Source organism: Ursus maritimus, unplaced genomic scaffold (assembly GCF_017311325.1).
Source record: "Ursus maritimus isolate PB19 unplaced genomic scaffold, ASM1731132v1 scaffold_14, whole genome shotgun sequence".
Classification (NCBI taxonomy): Eukaryota; Metazoa; Chordata; class Mammalia; order Carnivora; family Ursidae; genus Ursus; species Ursus maritimus.
This window is the reverse complement of record NW_024423786.1, coordinates 9,462,190-9,481,576: the sequence shown is the minus strand read 5'-3', so window position 1 is coordinate 9,481,576 and position 19,387 is coordinate 9,462,190. Positions and strand designations below refer to the sequence as shown.

The following is a 19,387-nucleotide window of genomic DNA, read 5'->3' as shown; positions in this document are numbered from 1 at the left end:
GGAGGCAGTTGGCTCAGGTCTCTGGACAACAGCAGCCGCATCTCAGGAGAGTTGGCCCTCCTGAGAGACAAGAGCCAGCGGGACGACTGAAAATTGGCTGAAGTTTAGTCCAAACCACTCATAGCTCAGACCCATATCGACTTTAAGTTTCTAGTCCTTGATGAATATTTATACCAAAATAGGGCCAGTGGAAAAGTTCCATCTGTGTGGATTTTAAGAGTTTTGCCTTCCCTCAGCCACGTTGACCAAACTCAGGAAAGTAGCGGAATCATTGCCAAGTACATGCTCTTTGAAGTACAAGAAATTCTGAGAAGGCCCTGGACCCATCATATTTCTTCTCATCCCGAAAACTTAGATTTGGCACTCCTTTTTTAAAAAAATACTTAATATCACCACCTCTCAGTGCTTTATTAATTTTAGCCTAGCCCTGGACACCACGAACACTCTTGAAAGAGTGGGTAAGTCTCTTCAAGGTTTAGCTGGGTGAAATTGCTTTGCTGGTTGGTACTTTTCCCACCTTTCTAAAATCTGGATGGTTAATCACTTTAACTCACTTCTTTACTTTGCTAGTTGACAAATGGCCCTCTTCGGTTTTATTAGTCACTCCATACTCCTCAGAAGCAAAATTGCAAAAAAACTTTCATTAAGTTCTGCCCTTGATATGAGGGACTAAAATAGAAGCTCCTCTCTTGCACAAGGCATATGAACTGCACTTACCAAGCACAGGCCATGGGCCAGGCACTGTGGTACATAGTTTTTTTTCCTAATGTTTACAGAAATCTCATTTTACAGATGAGTAAGATTCAGAGAGATTAAATAAATTGCCTTGGTGACATAGCTAGATGATGAGCATGAATTAAATGGATGAAATTCAATCCACAGCTCTCCCTCTTCCCTTTATGCCATTTCTTATCTATATGTAACATGTTTGTAGGGTTCCAGAAAGATGGGCCATGAAGAGAGTAGCCCTCAGGCTCAGACCTTTTAAAAGACAATGGTATTAGTTTGAACTCAATGATGTTTCATATTTTTGTATTTTTTACCGTTACCTTCTGTTTTAATACATTTTAAGGGTAAGGTTTTTATTTTTCAAGAAGTAAGTTTTTTTAAGTAATTTGTTTAAAGAAAAACAAATAATCACACAGGTGGTGTATTGAGGACAGAATTCATAGGGTTTCATAAACACCTAATATTCGATTATCCCTGATCTCTATAGCACTTCACAATTTTCTCAACATCTTACATGCAGTATCATGTTTGATTCTCACAATAGCCCCATGAAGCTGGTAGGAATTATGATCCATTTTAAAGGTGAAAAAAATCAAGGTTCAGAGAGCAGAAACTGCTCACCAGGGTCACATGGGTAGTGATAAGGTAGCCAGGGCTTGGGTTCAACTCCTCCAGCTCCAACATGAATGGTGCTCCCCCAGTGCCCCGCCAGCAAATCATTTCAAGGGCAGAAGTGGATAAAGGGATATTCCAAAGCAATGAGCCAAGACCAGAAACGCCACGGAAAGTCTACAGAGCTTAACGACTCTCATGGGCTGACCTGAGTTTTCAGTTTCCCAGTGCTTGTATATATTCTGTTTCATAGAGTAGCCTGTGGTTGCTAAATTCTGAATTGCTCTAGAGAAGTCTGATTTTCTCTCTCTGATGAGTCACCTTCCAGAAGTTTCAGAAAATGGCTCTCCCATCCAGGGAGCATCTCCTACCTTCAGGGGTACACCACAGACGGGATGGCACAAACTAGAAATGGGCCCCTCAAAGAGGAAAAGTTGGATTCTGCCCAAAAAGAAGAGCATTTCTTTCCATGTCTACTTGCCTTGAATAACTGACCCGAATTCAGACCACAGGTCTAGGTGACTGGACCGGCAGGAATACATTAACAGGGGAGAACCAGTGAGTTTGGTGGCAAAGAAGGTAAGAGTGCGGTTCCATCAGTCTACCCACAAAGAGATTTCAGGAGCTGAAAACACTCCTGCAGGTAACACTGAGAGCCATAGAGAATACCTAAGGCCATTCGAATAGATCAATGCCTAAGAGAGAAGCATGTTGAGAATCTAGAGGAGGTAAGGACCAGTGCTAGAACCTTAGAGGGGAGGCGGGAGCCCTTGAGGAGGGCCAAAAAGGGTCGGGCAACCAGTGGAGGCTAGAATCCCTGAAACTAGGAAATCAGCGGGATTCTTGTTTTTTCAACTCTTCCCACAAGGCATCAGCCTCGGATGAAGGATACCTTTATGCAATAGCTTTTCACATTAACACGGAACAAGCACTGATCGAAGGCACAAATGAAAGTGTTATAAAAGAAGCTAGTCAAACATGTTCGCTGAGGAGCTACTCTGTGCAAGGCAGTACTTGAGGCACTGGTGTTAGAGCAATAAACTCGCTACACAGGGACCCTGCCCCCATAGAGCTTACAGTCTAGCAGGAGAGAATGTCATTGAAGAGTTCCATTCAGGATTGAATCATTACAATCATGATGGGTACTACAAAGCGGTACAAAATAGAGGGTTTTCTAAGACCGTGTGAGACAGGTACCTGAATGACAAATAGAAGTCAGGTGAAGGGAGAGAGAAATGTTCAAAGCAGAGAGTACTGCATATGGGCAGGCTCAGAGGAACGTGGCATCTTTGCTGGGGCATATGGTTAAATGAATATCCTAAAACTATTCAAGAGATCATTTTCTGGAAAGTGACTTGGCTTCTGTAGTTCTGATTTTACATTTTAATTGTGTTAGATGAGCTGCAAAGGTGAGTCCTTGAAAGTGAGTTATTGGCAAAGTGAATGACCATCTGCTAATTTCTGTTTCATAAAACTAGGCTTAGAAAAACTTTACCTAAATACTCTTTAAGGTGTTTTCATTTCTAAGAATCTATGATTTCCTCATGCCAGATTTTTCTTAAAGATAGAATTCCACTGTATAAAGTATGTACAACTAGTTCATTATGGAGGGGGAAAATCAAGGGAAGGATGAAATATTTGAAAATGTATTTAACGTTAGTTTGAAAAACATATGATGATAGGGATGCCTGGATGTCTCAATGGGTTAAGCATCTGCCTTTGGCTCAGGTCATGATCCCAGGGTCCTGGGATGGAGTCCCACACGGGGCTCCTTGCTCAGCAGGGAGTCTGCTTCTCCCTCTGCCTGCTGCTCCCCCTACTTGTGCTCTCTCTCTCTCTCCCTCTCTCTCTCTCTGACAAATAAATAAATGAAATCTTTAAAAAAAGAAAACGTGATGATGCGAAGATAAAGAAGAGGGAAGTCATTTATAAGAAGGGTACTTGTTTTAAACCAAGAAACCATCTTGCTAGAGGCACTCAAAACACAAGTGGTTTCTTAACATCAAGGCACCAAAGTTGGCTGAAGGAAATGTGTGTGTGTGTCAAGGCTTCCACGGTCATCAGTTAACCTAAGAATTTACATGTGAGATTCCCAGCAGGAATCATTTGCATAAGCAAAGCCTCCAGACTTTTAATAACAGTGCTGTATTTTTACATGACACACTTACTATTACGATATTAAGATTCAGATAAGCAAGATTAAAAATTCTCCAACTTGGTTTGCTAAGTCTCTCCATTTTCACAACTAACTCAATAAAAGTGTGTTATCCTTAGATCAGTAATGCTACAAGAATTCAGACACAAGTACACATACACACACACATACCAAATTAACATCCTTATAGGAAGATGTTCTTAAGACATTAGACTGCTAAAATCAGGGGTCTAATAAAACTGGGGAGATATAATAAGTTCAGTATTGCCAGCCTCAAGCTGGCAGTCTTATCCTGGAGAAGGAGTCTACTAAGGGCTGAAACCTAAGAACCGTGAAGCTAATTAGATTTTAATTTCCAAGTATGGCCTGAAGGTATTAGGCCTGGAGACACCAACAGCCTGTTCTCCTTTAGGAAATGGGGGAGGGGAGAGTAAAGAAACCCTACAAGGACTTTATTTTCTTTTATCTTAACTTCCCTCAAACCACTTGGTAAATCTCTGATAAAATTCCCAAGGGGTTTGGATTACTTCTGGCTCATAGTGAGACTCGTGGCTTTACTTACATCTTCCCAAGAACTGGCAGGGCCTATCCATGAAAGAAAAAAGACAAGTTTTAAAAAGATAGCATTAGAGCCTCTGGAAACAGTTTGGCAAGAAATGCCGGGTCCCACTCTTACGCTATGGGAATCCCTTTCGCAGTCAATGAAAACAATGCCCACACTTTGGGAACCTAGTGGTCTCAAAAGATCCCTAAAAAGTCTGCACGTGGGGGGAGGTAGGAAGACCTTCCTCCCACTGCCTATTTCAAATAAGCAGTGTGCCCCCAAATAATGGGCTGACTTGTCTAAAAACAGGTAATTCTCAAAAACGGGAGAGAATGGTTTGTCAGTGGGCAGCGTCTGTAGCTAATTCAAAGGGAGCTGGTGTCAAAGGAAAATATTAGTTCAATCCTAAAAATCCTATCACTTCAGTCCAGCGGGGTCCCTCATACATAAAATTTGTGGACCTGCTTTGGATTCAACCACACATACCCATCAGCTGTCAGCAAGAAGCTGGTGGTGCAGAGGCTGGTTTCCTCCCTCCCTTGGTCAACATCATTTTTGCTCTGCCAAAGGAATGTCAAACAAAGGAGTCAGAGTCCTGAGCAGGGCCTGATGATTTCCTGCATTTTTCATGCCCTGCCATCACACGGATGCCATCAGCCTGCCATCAACTGCTCAATGTAGGATTTGGAACTTTCTGTCTTGTTCCATACTCCTCTTCTTCAAAATGAGTCCAGCCTCCTCACCTTTGAAAGATAAGAGATATTCTATGAATATTTCGAGGCTGCCCACCTTCAAGGGCTCAGGCCAGTGCCGAGGGGGAAAGGAGCCCAGCCATGTGCATTGTCTCCTGGAATGGCTAGAGCTCCTCTGGCCAAAGTTCCCTCACACCAGGCCTTTCCAAGAGCTGCAAACCCTTGGAAAACATACTAATTTGAGTCTTACTGCTTCTTTGCCTATTTTTGATGAAAGTGCTAAAAATAATAAGAGTAAAATTACCAAAAAGGCAGACGGAAGGGAAGAAAAAGGAGTAGATAATCCCCTATCTCGGCTAGCGGAGCTCCGACAGTGTCTGCTCCATTATGCCAAGTAATGATGTGGTAGGAGGTAGACATTACGAACAGACTCAGCCAGCCAAGCCTGACAACAGGGTTGATAGCAATTGCTCGTTCTCTTCGGGAGGAGATATTCAGGATGCAGCCAGTTACGGATGGGATCAGCTGTTGCCCAAAGGCAGGCTTCCGTGTGCCTACTCTGTTCATGGCCCAGGGTCTGGGCATTCCTGCTTTTCTGGAACCAGCCTCAAGTCAGTGAAGGTTGCCTGAAAGAGGAGGAGGGGGGATGGGGAAGGAGGCTAGAGCAGGGTCTTAAACAGAGAAACCTTTCATTTCATATTTCCCTGTCCACATATGGATTTGCTTTTCTACTCAGTTTTCATAGCTGTGTTAACCCTTTTTGTTCACACATGATGTGAATCTTGGGAATCCCCAATAATTTCCTTCCCTGGAGGGGAAGACAGAACCAAACAAATGATGACAAGTATAGAATCGTTCCATAGAGGGCTGTGTTTGCATGTGCGTGTGGAGATGTATGCACACGTGTGTGTGTGCATGCATGTGGAAGGGTGTGTAACAGGTCCTCCATGGCAGTTAGGAGCTTATAGGGGAGGGGAGAGGGGAGAGCTTCCTGAAGAAGTGATAGGAGTTACTGGCCAGTGGTTTCCAGAACTTCCCCAGGGGCACTGTTCATCAAGCACCCTGAACAGAGGGATTGGGACCCATTTCAGGGACAGCTGTGGGGGAGACAGGGGAGCGACAGGCCTCTTTCACCACCCCGAAGGGGCTGGGACCACCAGGGATTCTGCTAACTTCCCACATACTCTAGCATGTGCTGGATTCTGTGAATTTGTCTCTCCTCGCTGGCTGCCCTGATTTCCACTTAATTTTACCTGTGAAACATGATGTGTTGAGAAGGGAAGGATAGTGTATTTTGTCCCAAACACAAATTCTTCTAGAGTCAAGCCTGGACAAACTATCTTGACAGAAGAGGAAAAAAAAAAAATTCTTAGTAGAGAGTAAAAAGTACTCTTTTGTTGGGCATTTGTGCAAAACTTTGTTTGGGACACTAGATACTCCTAACATCCTGGGCTAAATCCATCAGACTAACTCTGTCAACCACAGCTGGCCCATGGAATCAATTTAATACACACAAACCATTGACTAGGAAAGATAATCGAATCCGTACCCTGAAATACTGACAACTCAAGCATTTCTGCCATCAGCTCATCACCCACCAAATGTTTTCCTTTTCTGTTGCTTTAAATAAGATTGGTATTTAAAAACAAAAAGGAAAAAGAACAAGTTTTCCGTCCATAGAATTCTGAGTACGAGATCGGCTGGGCTAATCTCAATTTGTTTAGTCTGTGCATTTTTATCCTTATTACACAATTCAGGAAAAGGGTATCTAAGTTGAAGTGATTTCTTTACGTCTGTGCTTGTCCGGACAGGAGACTAGAAGTGCCCAAGGAGCAACCCTGGGGTAGAAACAGTAGATTTGGACACATTCCCACACATATATTTACCCACATCTGCACACCCATCCATGTACACACAGTCCCCTGAAGAATATTCATGCCCCCCAGATATGATCTCTGATGTAGACACAGTCTTTGTGGCTGCCTTTGTGAGACTTGCTTGGTTTTAGAAGGTGCTGTACCCCAACTTGTTTCCATGGCTAATTTGCATGGCATTAGAGCATAGGTCAGTCAGTGCAGAATGGAAATTCGAACAAGTAAGACCACCAGCAGCCAGGTCTGCTCACTTCTCTGGCGTACCATATTCTAAGCCAGCCATCTTAAGGCCAAGTGGGATAAAAAATAGAACCCTCCAGGACTGGGGCTACAAATCCCAGTTTTCGTGTCCTATTTGGGGAAACAGGGTTTTCTTGGCCACAAACTGAAGCCATAGCTTGAGGCTTCCCCAGGAAGAGTACAAGCATCAACAGGGAGGGGAGTGAGCCAGGAGCCAGAAGACAAACACAGAGCAATAGTTGTGCCTAAGATTGGAGGGAGCAAGATAGGGAATGCCCATTTTACATGAAAAGAAAATAAATATACATTATGGAACAGGATGCCCAAAGTCCCCCGAATGTAAGAGCAGACAGACTGGAAAGAGTCTGTGCGGTTCAGCCAGCTTCCCTGGGCTCCTGGGCCCCAGTCTCTATCTCTGGTAGCATACAGGACATGTCACAGGGACGGTTTGTGTTCAGGAAGGGCACAAATGTCATTTTGACATCAAGGATGGGCAGTTATTATACTAGTGTACTGATTTCATTACTCTGTTAAGATTTTGTAAGGCTGTTTAGCAACTCATTCTTCCAATCATTGGGGAGCTTCAAAAAATGGAAGAAGTCCAGACCTTGTCAAGACCATGGGGTTTTTGAATGGGGAAGTGGATGTAAGGCTCTCATTATACTTCCCAACCAGGACACTCTCCAAAATGTTCACATTTCTTAAGGGGGGGCAGGGGAGTGGACAACTTTCCATGATGCAGCATGTGACCATCTGGGCTGTAGGGGTCCTAGGTTGGGCACCTCTGTCTGGCAGGACCTCTCAGTCCCTACTTGGGTTAGGGGGGGACCACCCCGACCTCAGGCCTGGCAAAGGGTCTCAACATCAGTGTGAGTCCCTCAGGGAGCCAGGCAGCCAATGAAATTTAGAAGCAGAGGAAGGGCTGTTGTCTCCCTCCTGTCTAACTGTTAAGAGAGTTCCTGCACTTGGCATGAAAGCCTGTGAGCCGGGCTTGTGCCAGGGGAAGAAGGGACCAAAATGAAATAACGAAAGTCAGGAGTGCTGTTAAAAACACCCCTTGTATGGAATGGTGGTCTGGAAGTAGAATGTGGGAGAAGATGTCGAACCAATGAGATGAGAGCCTCAGAGTCCACGTTGTAGTGGCTGAGGGTACAATGGGGAGACCCAGTTGTTCCCAAACTTGTCTGTACAAATGACCGCAGCCTGTGGCCCATCCCCAGGGATTATGGCTAAATTGCTCCGGCATGCAGCCTGGAATTTGGAAGTGGTAAAAGCTCCCCAGGTGATTTTAATGTGCAGAAAAGTTTGGGAACCTCTGATGTAGCCCCTTGCTCCTTAAAGTGTGGTCCCCAGACCGGCAGCAGCAGCTTTTGCTGGGAGGTCAGCAGAACTGGAATATCAGGCTCACGCCAGACTTGCAAGACCAGAATCTTCCTATTAGCTAGAGCCCGGCTGATCTTTAGGCTAATCAGAGTGTCACTACCTCCAAACACACGCAGACCAGGCCAAATCCCCCTACTAAAGTATCAACTCATGGCACACTCTTTTTCTAATTCCTGGCTCCAACTGCATTTGTAATTCTACAGTTATAGGAGCTCTTTGAGAAATAAGTGTAAGCACCCCAAAATATCTGGGAAAGTCTTCCTGGCATCACCTATGGTGCATTGGTTTAATTAAAATGGAGACTGAGGACTCAGAGAAACCTGGGTTCAAATCTAAGCGCCAGCACCTTAATTTGACTTCTTTGAATAGTCTTAATTAGGGAGACCAGCACATCGTGGTTGGTTCAGAGCTTTCCTGGTTTCAGCACAAAAAGTCCTACATTCAGGCTCTGACTCAGTCTCAGGCCAACCAAGAATCGGTTTCCCTTCAGCTACTTCATACACTGCCTGGGGATGCCAGCAAAGATCAGTGGTTCTCAGACTTCAGTTCTGCGTCCAAATCACCTGGGGAGCTTGTACAGCAATGACTGGGCCCTATGCAGAGTATCTGTGTCAGTGGGTTTGGGGTGAAAACTGAGTATTTGCACTACTAACAAGTTCTGAGGTGCTTCTCAGGGACCACACCTTGCGAACCACCACAAGACCCCTACCTCAAAGGGGTGGTGTAAGATTTGCCTGAGCTCAGGCATAGCACAGTGACTAGGAAACTGCAAAGCCTAGTACTCGTTACAGCTGCTATTAACTATTTTTATTATGGAAAAGATGGGACTTGACTGGTCCCTAAAGAGTGGGTGGGGGTGAGCTCTCTGAGGTTTAGATGAGCATGTACCAAAACCCCAGTGTATATTTAGGAGAAGTGTAAGAGGCTCGGGTGATTGGAAAGAGAAGTAGTAGTACTGGGTAGAAGGAGTAGATGATATGGAAGTAGAAATAGATACACTTGGCCCAGTGAGGTGGACCACATCATGGGAGCCCCGTGACATCTAACACTCAACAATGTTTATCCTTTTAAAGGCAGCTCAATACAACTTCACAATGAGATGGGTGCTAGTATCCTTAATATAAACAAACTATTAAGAGTTGGGAATAAACCCAGAAATGACTTGCTTCTTGGTTATTATGGTTTTCTTCTTTTTTTAAGTGGTAGCAGTTTCTAGAAGACAGTTTTCAGCATGCTGACCCCAAGCCACTGTCTGTCCAGTCATCTGCAGGCCTGGGGTTGGAGCATGAGCTCCAGCTCCCTGGTCTGGTACTAAGCACACATGACCTCTTGTGTTTCATTTGGGCTTCCAGGGGGGAAGCCAGTGCCTTGGTGCTTTTCTGCCATAGGCATTGCCTGTGGTTCTGATTCATGTTCTCCTCTGGCCACTGCCTCTCCAGCTGCCTCTGAGACCTGTCCATTGCCTTGAACATCTGTACTTTAGTTTATTTAGCAGAACTGGGTTGGATGGTAGAAATCTTGGGACCAAGGTGATCATGGCCTTGTCCTGCTGCCCCCAGCCCTAACCCGGGACCTCCCACTCCTACAGACACACTGTCCCGTCTGTTTGGATCCAACTGGCCTGATGCCCAGAGTCAAGGCTAGACTCGTAGGAGGCTGTCTGAGGTCTGCAGACTCCCAGTGTGGTAGGAAATCATAGGATCTGGATTCCAAAGACATGAGTGTGAATTATGTCCTGAGCAGCAGCAAATCCCATCAGTTCTATGAGCATTTTTTTTTCATGAGCCAAATGCAAAGTGTCTACATCCTAAGGTTGTTGGGAAAACCAAGTGAGATAAGGAATGTAAATACACTTTGTAAACTGTCAAGTGCTGTACCCTTAGTGGAAAGTACCACAGCAGATTAGAGGAGAGCACAGCTCTGAAGTGAGACCCGCCTGGTTTCACTTCCTGGCTCCACCACTCACTAGCTATTGGATCCTGAAAAAGAGACTTAACCTCTCTGAGCCTGCTTCCTCATCTGAAAACGAAGTCACAAAAAGTACCTCTCGTCAAGCATAAATATTATGAGATGCTTGGCAGATGCCTGGCACATAAGGTGTACTCGATAAATGTTAGCTCAGTCGGAATCATTAAGAAAGCTATAACATTTTTGCTTCAAGCCCAGTACAGATAAGGGTAGAGTGAGGAGACCCCCCCCCTTTTCCATAGGATCTCCAGTCTAGACCATTCTGAATGGACAAGTTGCTTCTGCTCTCTGTCATGCATCCTCTGTTGATTAGGAACAATTATTACACTCCACAGGGTTGTCAAGTGTTCAGGAAAAGAATGCTTCAGTAAGTAAAATCACTCCATGGATTGTTAAGCTGTTCACATTTTGGAGTTGGTGATAGCAGGAGAGGAGTTTCTGGATTGTTGTTTTCTGTGTATGATGGAAGTTCTTTTCCGGACCTTGTCATGTTCACCTCACCCCACCCTTCACTGCCCTTACTCCACGTCTCTCCTTGGTAGGGAGGAAAGGGTTTGTTTTCAAGTAGCAAAGCATGGTGGCTAATAATCTTTAATGACACATATGCCTATAGAGTTTACCTATAAAAGACAAATCAGCGTGATTGACTTGGAATAGAATTTAGTGTTAAGATTCAGAACACCCTAGCTCAGAAAGCAAACCCAGGGATGGTTAGGAGGTCATGTGATGATGAGAAGATAGAATTTCCAAAAACGTAAAATCACGACTCCTGTGCAAATATAAAATAAAACTTAGCAAAGATTTTATTCAACTCATTAGTTGATGAAGTAATCAATAAGATATTTAGACCCGTTCAAAAAGGATTTGAGGGGCTGGGTATTTATAGGCAATTTAATGTTAGGACAAGATTGATGGGTTAGGTACATAACTAGATATAATGCCCAACACGACAATAAACCATAACCTTCCAGGTTATCTATTTCAAAAAGATAAAAACTCCTTGTATTTGTATCTTTACCAGACAAAAATCTCCAAATTAACATGTAGCTTCACCAAGTCTGGGAGTACAGCAAAGTAAATATGTCTAGATAATCATTGAGGGGATTATTGCCACCATATGACACTGAGAGGACGTGCCACCCACTTTTCTGCCTTATGCTCAAGTTTTGGATAATTTTTTTTAATAATGGTAAATATTTTACTTTACAAACAACCTTTTAATCTGATTTAATGCTCACAACAGCCCTGTGGAGGCAAAAACAGGCAGGGAAAACCCGTTTGGAGAGAAGGAAACCGAGTTACATATGGGAGGGGAGTTTCTGTTGTCTAACCCCATGTCCTCTGTCCATTCCTAAACTCCATATTGCATTTCTTCTTTTCCCTTCTTCATGTCTGTCCTACCTTGTTCTCCCCCTGTAAGACTTCCCCTGGGGGTTCACCTGAAGGAAATGCTCAAAGTGGAGAGGAGGCCCTGTTGTTCTCCAGCCGTTGTGTCCCCAGGGCTCCTGGCCTAAGTCCTTTTAAGTCCCTGATGCTATTCCAGTTCCACAACATCCTACTCTTCCCAAGCCAAAGAAAATTGTCAAAACATGTTATCTCCCCTCAGGAAAAAAGATGGAATAGATGCTACATTCCAGGAACCCATTTTTTTAAAGTGATGGCTCCTTTTAAGCTCTTCTGTTTCCAGCTACTGTGAGCCACTGTGAGCCGCCACTGCACCATCTTTCATCCAAGACAGAGTCCACATCAGAGAAACCTACTGTTTATAAACCAGAATATCTTGTTTGAAACACTGTTTCTGGTTGATGTTTTCCTCTTCTCAATAAACAGGATCATCATTTTCTGTGTCCGACATAGCCAGGTCTGTCTGGTTCCTGGATGAATGACATGTAGGGGACAAATGGCTATTTATTGTGTTAAGCAGTCGGCCAGGAAACTGGCAGCAAGTGTGGCCTGATGGCCCAAATCTGCTTCTTCCTTGCAAGGCCATTTATTTTTCTCTCCCACGGACTTCTGTCGCCATGGAAATTGTCCCACTAGCAGGATGGAGACTAAGGCCAACTCTCTGCTTCCTGCACTTAGTCAGAGAGGCAACACTTAGACATATGAAGCAAAGGAGACAGTAAGAAAGTATATGAGGTGTGGAGTTAGAAAGTAGTTCCTCTAGGGGCGCCTGGGTGGCATAGCGGTTAAGTGTCTGCCTTCGGCTCAGGGCGTGATCCCGGCGCTATGGGATCGAGCCCCACATCAGGCTCCTCCGGTAGGAGCCTGCTTCTTCCTCTCCCACTCCTCCTGCTTGTGTTCCCTCTCTCGCTGGCTGTCTCTCTCTGTCAAATAAATAAATAAATAATTTAAAAAAAAAAAAAAAAGAAAGTAGTTCCTCTAAAGTTCCCTAGAATTCTGAAGCTGGAAAGGGAATTTTTTTTAGAACATCTGATTCAGGGTCTCTCAGACCATTTACACGAGGTGTGCTGACAAGGAGAACAAACACTCAGTGCATAATATGTGCATGCCAAACCCTTTCCCTGCAGCAACCCATTTAACCCTCACAGTAGCTCCATGAGGCAGGTTGGTTCCTATTATCTCCACTACCAGAGGGAGAAACAGAGACTCTGCCAAGTCCAGTCACTTGCCCAAGTCCCGCAGAAGAAAGGAACAAATTTAAGACTAAAATCCAGACCTTGTGACCCCAAAGCCTGGACCTCTTCACTTGAAATAGCTGCCTGTTCCCCACCTCTTGTCTTGTTCTTCACATGGGCTAGCACCTCAGAGGCCGTGAAAGCCGTTGCACACACCCAGTGTCCACCATTTTTACTTGATCATGTAATCCTTCGCGCTCCCAGCCATCAACAACCCCTTTGCAACATCTCACTGAACAAGGATTCTGTGGAACAGGATTCTAGCAACCTCGATCCAGGCCAGTTTTCTCATCTTACAGAGAAGCAACTTCGGCTGGGAGAGGAAATGAGTTGCCTCAAGCTGCACAGCTAATAAATGTCAGAGTTGGCACCACAGAGCCAGCCCCCTGCCCCGCAGGCCCATGCTCTGTGGCTTGCTGCTGCCTCGCATCACTATTTCTTTTTTTTTTTTTTTTAAGATTTTATTTATTTGACAGAGATAGAGACAGCCAGCGAGAGAGGGAACACAAGCAGGGGGAGTGGGAGAGGAAGAAGCAGGCTCATAGCAGAGGAGCCTGATGTGGGGCTCGATCCCATAACGCTGGGATCACGCCCTGAGCCGAAGGCAGACGCTCAACCGCTGTGCCACCCAGACGCCCCCGCATCACTATTTCTAAGCAAACCCTGAGCCAGCAGCTCAACTCTTGGGCCAAGCATCAGGACTAATCCCCTTATAGGATGCCTGTTAAATCAGCCACTCTTTAGAAGAACAGCAGTGCTCGCACGCAGGGTGCTTTGCCACTTATGAAATGCTTCCACATAGCTCTTCAGTTTCCAGGCTTTGCTGCCTCTGGGTCTTTCTAAAATGATCCAACAATGAAGCCTTATTCATAAGTTGTATACCTTCCAAAATAACCACTGAATCACTCAAACATGAAGCGTGAAAGGATCACTGTGTTTCAACTGGTAGAAGCCAAGGTGACAAGAGTCAGAAGCAGTAGAGGTGGAGGTTTGCACGGTGCTGGATGCCAGGGTTCTAGAGAACAAAGTTCTGCCTGTGACGGGAAGCTCCCCAGCTTCGGACAATGAGTTGATGGTGAGCATCCTCGTGTTTTTCTTTGTTACCAAGAATCTAGCACTGACCAGGCAGATGTGAACATGCTCTCTTTCCAATGCGTGCAGCACGGCCCTTATTCTGCAGAGTTGTGAACATGTATCAGAACAGCGCAGTCCGCGAGCACGTGTGCAAACAGCAGCTGTCAAGTGAGAGATGGGGAGCGAGGGTCACTGTGGGAAGATTTGAGGTACAGAAGAGAAATATGGTGAAGAATAAGTGTGTCTTCTCGTGTACTTCTTCGGATCCTAACCGTAGCGATGCAGACGGTCTCCCAAGTTCCACTGCCTGTTTTCCCCCCACTTAAGAGCAAAGAGACTAAGGAGTAATGCTCAGATGGCAGCATCCCACCCATCATGTCCTCTCGTGTCTTTTTGCCCTTGCACATTTTCTCCCATCTTGGAACCCCCGTCTCCTCTTCTGCCTGCTCTTTTTGCATAACCCCCATCCAGAGTCACCTCCTCTAAGAAGCCTCCCTGGACTTCCCATACAGGTCTATTCACACCTTCCTCTATGCACCTAAAGTCTGCGTGCAAAATAACACCAACTACCAGATTTTAGTACCCAGTGTGAACGGGCACTTTATATATATTACCTTTGTACCCATTTGACAAGTAGGGAAACTGAAGCCCAGTGTGTCCAAGGCCAGTATGCGTTTTGAGTCACGATGCTGGGTTTGGAATCCACGTCTCCCAGGTTCCAAAGTCCATGCCTTTCTGCTACATAACAGGTAGCTCCCTCTGCCTCAAACTTATCCCTTCCAGAAGCAGGTGATAAGTATGTGTCTTTCCATCTCCCTCTGGTCTCTGAGTACCTCTAGGGTACACCCGAGTCCTATGATGTATCCCTGTGCCTGACATATGCTAAATAAATGGTTAAATGAATCAACAGTCTGTTGAGTGAGGAGGTTATCCCTTTATCTTATGAGTTGATGAAGCCTTATTCTTGATAAAACCATAATACACGTGCATAACTGTAGTAAGTCCTCCCCACCCCCAGTGGAGGGGTAGGTATGTTTCTCAGCCAGCAGATCCACACACTAACCCCCTGCTTCTCCGGTTTTAATGTAATAAAAAACTCCTGGAATTTCGTGAAAGTGCAGATTCTGAATCAGAAGGGCTGGGGCGGGAGCTGAGGGGCTGTGTTTCTGGCAAGCTTCCCATGATGCTGCTGATTTGAAGACCCCATTGGAGAGCCAGTTGGGTCTCAACACAGCAGCAGCAGCAGCAGCAGCTGGTGACAAAGAATAAAACCTGTCCTGTGTGTTGTTTTCCTTCCAAAGGACCACCAGATTTCAAATGCTCCTGATTTTCCGTGTTTTAGCAAAATATTTAAGTTATGCTTTGAGCTATAAACATTTGGCAGCATGAACATTTGTTTGTGCCTGTAGCTTTGGTTTAATCACACCCTATCAATAAATCACAAAGGAGGGAGAGGAGGTACTCGCTGGAAGATTCCATTCCAGTGACAAGTGGACCAGGGGAGCTGGTGAATATGGAAGAAGGAGGAGATGATCCCTCACTAGCAGGGGATTTCCAGCGGGGCCCTGGTGGCTGGCTGGCAACAGCACCGAAAGCCCCCACCTCGTTCCATTTTTATTGGGAAGGGCCCCACCCTTCCACACTTGCCTGCCCTATGGCCACTTCCCTGGCTGGTCTTCTCCATTCTTGGTAAACAGTAACTGATGGCTTATTCATCTCGAGCCCTTTGAACCCCACACAATCCCTTTGCTGGCATGCCAAGTCTTTTAGAGGTCAAGCGATCCCCGGTCCAAGACTTTTAGAAGGAAAACACCCTCTTTTCTGTCTCCTTTTCCAGATGTCCCTGGGCCAGCAGCAGTCAGCAAGAGGTGTGCCTTGTTTGAAATGCAAGGGGACGTGTTCAGGCTTTGAGCCACATCCATGGAGGTAACGGAGTTTGTCAGGAGAGGCTCTGCCGGCCTTCATTTCTTGGCTGTCCTTTCTGGGAACCCCTGGTCATTCTTCTCTGCTGGGACTGCTTAAGATGCATGCGTTTCGGGGAGGATTGGCTCCGGAGTGAATGCACTCCTGCTTGGCCTAATTCAGAAATGACAGAGAAGCCCTTGGGAGCCAAGATGAGAAGGAGTTTAGTGCTTCACACACCATTTCAAGGCGGAGGCCACCAAACTCAGCCCACCAAGGCTGCACTGGGAAGATACGGGCAGTTGTTAGTCCGTGCCTGGTCCTCTCTGGATTGTTCTATCCTGGGGCTTGGTGCATGTGGTTGATCTCCCCATACTATGTCATTGCCCCTGTTTTAATCTCAGATGCCCCTGGGCCAGAAGTAAAAGTCACTGTGTCCGCAGGACTTAAAAACCAGGCCGTCGTGCATTCATACCCACAAGGCAGGGCCATAAGACCCAGCTGGACTGGGATCTGCAGAGTTTTTCTTGTCTTTCATTGAGGACTCTGAAAACCGGAGGTAGGGCTGCCCCACTGCAAAGCTCCTGGGCGCTATCACCATCAGCATCTACATGGAGGGCGCCCACTGGAGGTGTGTAGGGCACAGCCTTTGTGACTGTCCCCGCAGCCCTGGGAGAGAGAGGTTAATCTCTGTAGGGCACGATAACAAAGAGGGAGTTTTTGTCTCCTCTGCCAGAGGGTTTCCTTGGACACTCCATGGGGGAGGAAAATTTGGAGGTTTTTATCTCAGAGTTGTTGACTTCCATTGTGAGAGGGCAATTGCAAAAACATTTGCTGAGCTGAACCAAGTCTTTTACATTTAAATGTTGAAGTAACCCTGAGCAGTAGGTAGCATTTTCTCCATTTTTCAGGTCAGGAAACTCAGAGTGGGTAGCAGGGAGATGTCCAGTACATGGCAGAACTCAAACTTGGGTCTTCATGAAACCTACCCCCATGCTCTCAAACACTTGGCAGTACTGTGGGTCGTAAGCCTTCGAAGCACAAAACTGTTCCTTGACTCCATTCCCTGACAGCCCTGGACCTCACAGGAGCTCATATAGTCTTCTGGATGCAAGGGACCTTTAAGGTCGTCCAAACCCCACTCCATCACCTGCACAAATTCCTCCCACAGCGAACACACTCCCCATCGGGGGAATGCCCTGAACATCTACTCTGGCCACTGGAGCCCTTTCTGGGCTTGAGGAGAGTCAGCTTCCCTATCCTTTCACCCCCTGGTCCTGAATCTGCCCTCAGGGTGTCACAGAACAATGCTGACTCCTCATCAGCTTTCCGAAGACAGCTGGGATAGCTCCTTTTAGAATCCTTAGGGTAGGGATAAGGTTCGCTGAATGCTCCCACCAACTCAGTTTGATAATGCTTTCCCCTCTTAAGGATCAGTCCCTTACTGCTTGTTGCCTGACATCTGAAAAGGTTCATTCAACATATTTTGTCTGGTTTTCTAGCTGTTTATGGCAAGAGAGGAATTCTGGGCCTTGTTCTTCGGGACTATAAGCAGGAATGTCGGCATTGTTTTAATCCCTACGTTCCCCCACCATTCTACAAAGGACTTGAACGTCAAGTAAATTGATCCTTGAGAAATGCAGATTATAGCTTCTGGCCCCCAATGTCAGGTGTTGTCTTTGGTTTGAATAACTTTAATGGGGACCTAAATTCATGTCATACTGGAGCAGGGAGGTCCCAGAACCTTAGGGGTGAAACCACATGAAATAATTTTTATGCTCCAGTTCTCAAACAACTTTCTGTAGTTTGAAAGATATTTGAATGACCGAAGTGACAGCCAGCCTGCTTTAATGAGCAAGTCTCTAGACTAATAATCACAGGACAAATTCACGTGCTGACTCAGCTTGAACAAACACTTCCCTTCTGTAAGCCTCACCCTTCCCATCTGAAAAATGGGAACATTGGAGTCCATGTGCTCTAGACTCCACTTTTGGCTTTAAAATCAGTTTCGGGCAAGCTGTCTATAATCAAATTAGTGATTGACATGGTTAGCAGAATTAGAATGGTAATTAGTATTAGTGGCGCAGATGGTAGAATTACTTGGAGAGAAGGGTACAGAGTGAAGGCAAAAGCAGACTTTCATGAAAACAGAAGGGGAGGCTCCCCGAGCAGCCTGCAGCCTCCTGCTTCCCTGATGGACATGCTGGGTCCCCTGGCCTTCTGAGCCATCCTCAGGATGCTGACCTGCCCTTCAGGGCAGGGGCACACACATGTCCAGGACTCCAGGCTTTTCAGACAGAGCCCGACAGAAAGTCTCTTCCTTGCAGGGATTCTTTTTTTTTTTTTTTAATATTATCATAATCCTAATAGCTTTATTTTTTTAAAATGCACACTGACTTCAGTGAGTAGAGAAAACCCCCAGTTTGAGGGAAGTAGGGGACATAGTATGAAAAATGGGAGACAGACCACTGGCTCTTCAGATTACCCAATTTTACATTCTTCAGGGGTCGTTCTTTGGATTCTCCCCGTGTCCTCATCGTGGCACCCCCTCTGATGAGGTCCTGTCTCCATGCTGGTGTAGGTGGCTACACCGGGAATTACAGTGTTAACTCTGCCTCTTCTCCCCGGGGCAGTGAATCTTTACTGGTAACTCTGCCCACTGTGCTTTTCAGGAGACAATCTAGAGAAAGTCAACCAGAGCTGCTTAAATTCCTGAAAGGCACCCACTAGGGACTCTGGCACTTTGATGGGCATCTAAATCACCTCTGAACAGGATTACAAGTACCCTGCCCAGATCCCACTCCTGACCCATGGAACCTGACTAGCTGGGGCCATGGGGGGGCATCTCCAAGTTTACCAAGCTCCCCAGGTGATTTAGATGTGCAGCAAAGCTTGAAAACTCATCAAATAGACCAAGGGTCAGCTAACTTTCTGTAAACAGCCTATTCGTAAACATTTTCGGTGTGACAAGCCATATGGCCTCTAGCACAACTAGTCAACTTGGCCCTTGTAGGTGAAAGCATCCCTAAGCAACATGTAAATGAATGAATGTGATTATGTTCCCATAAGTCTCTATTTCAGGACACTGAAATTCAAATTTCATATCATTTTCCTGTGTCACAAGATAGTAATCTTCTTCTGAATTTTTTTTTTCGACCATGTCGCAACATAAAAACTATTCTTACTTCAAAAGCTGTACAAAAATAGGGGATGGACCAGATTCGGCCAATGGAGTGTAGTTTGCCAACTCCTGATGTAGACCAACTCTCTCACTGTCAGATAAGAAACTTGACCGTGGGCCTGTGTTGGACAAGCGTTCAGGCTGGAATTAGAGTTCAAGGCTTTGCCTTTTCCAGCATTGTAGGTAGCCCAGGACAGACTGCAGAAATAGCCATTTTAATACGATTGAGGATCTTTCTGGGTGTGTCTGTGCCCCCTTCAGTCTGGGTGCCTGGAAAGAGTAGAGTGGGGTAGGGGGTTATCTTCCTCATCTGTAGAATCCCAGCAACAGTGCCTGGCAACATGATGGTATGAATAAAGGGCAAAAGAACATTGACCCAATTTTAAAGAACATC

The 19,387-nt window shown here is 45.6% G+C and overlaps 1 protein-coding gene across 1 annotated transcript in view; it reads left to right on the top strand.

Moving 5' to 3' along the window:
* Nucleotides 1–19,387, top strand: part of LMCD1 (LIM and cysteine rich domains 1) — a 58,228-nt gene that overhangs the window by 13,275 nt on the left and 25,566 nt on the right. The window contains exon 2 of the mRNA XM_008697934.2: nucleotides 15,748–15,836. Coding sequence (XP_008696156.1) covers nucleotides 15,748–15,836 — 89 coding nt within the window. The remainder of the gene's footprint in view (nucleotides 1–15,747; nucleotides 15,837–19,387) is intronic.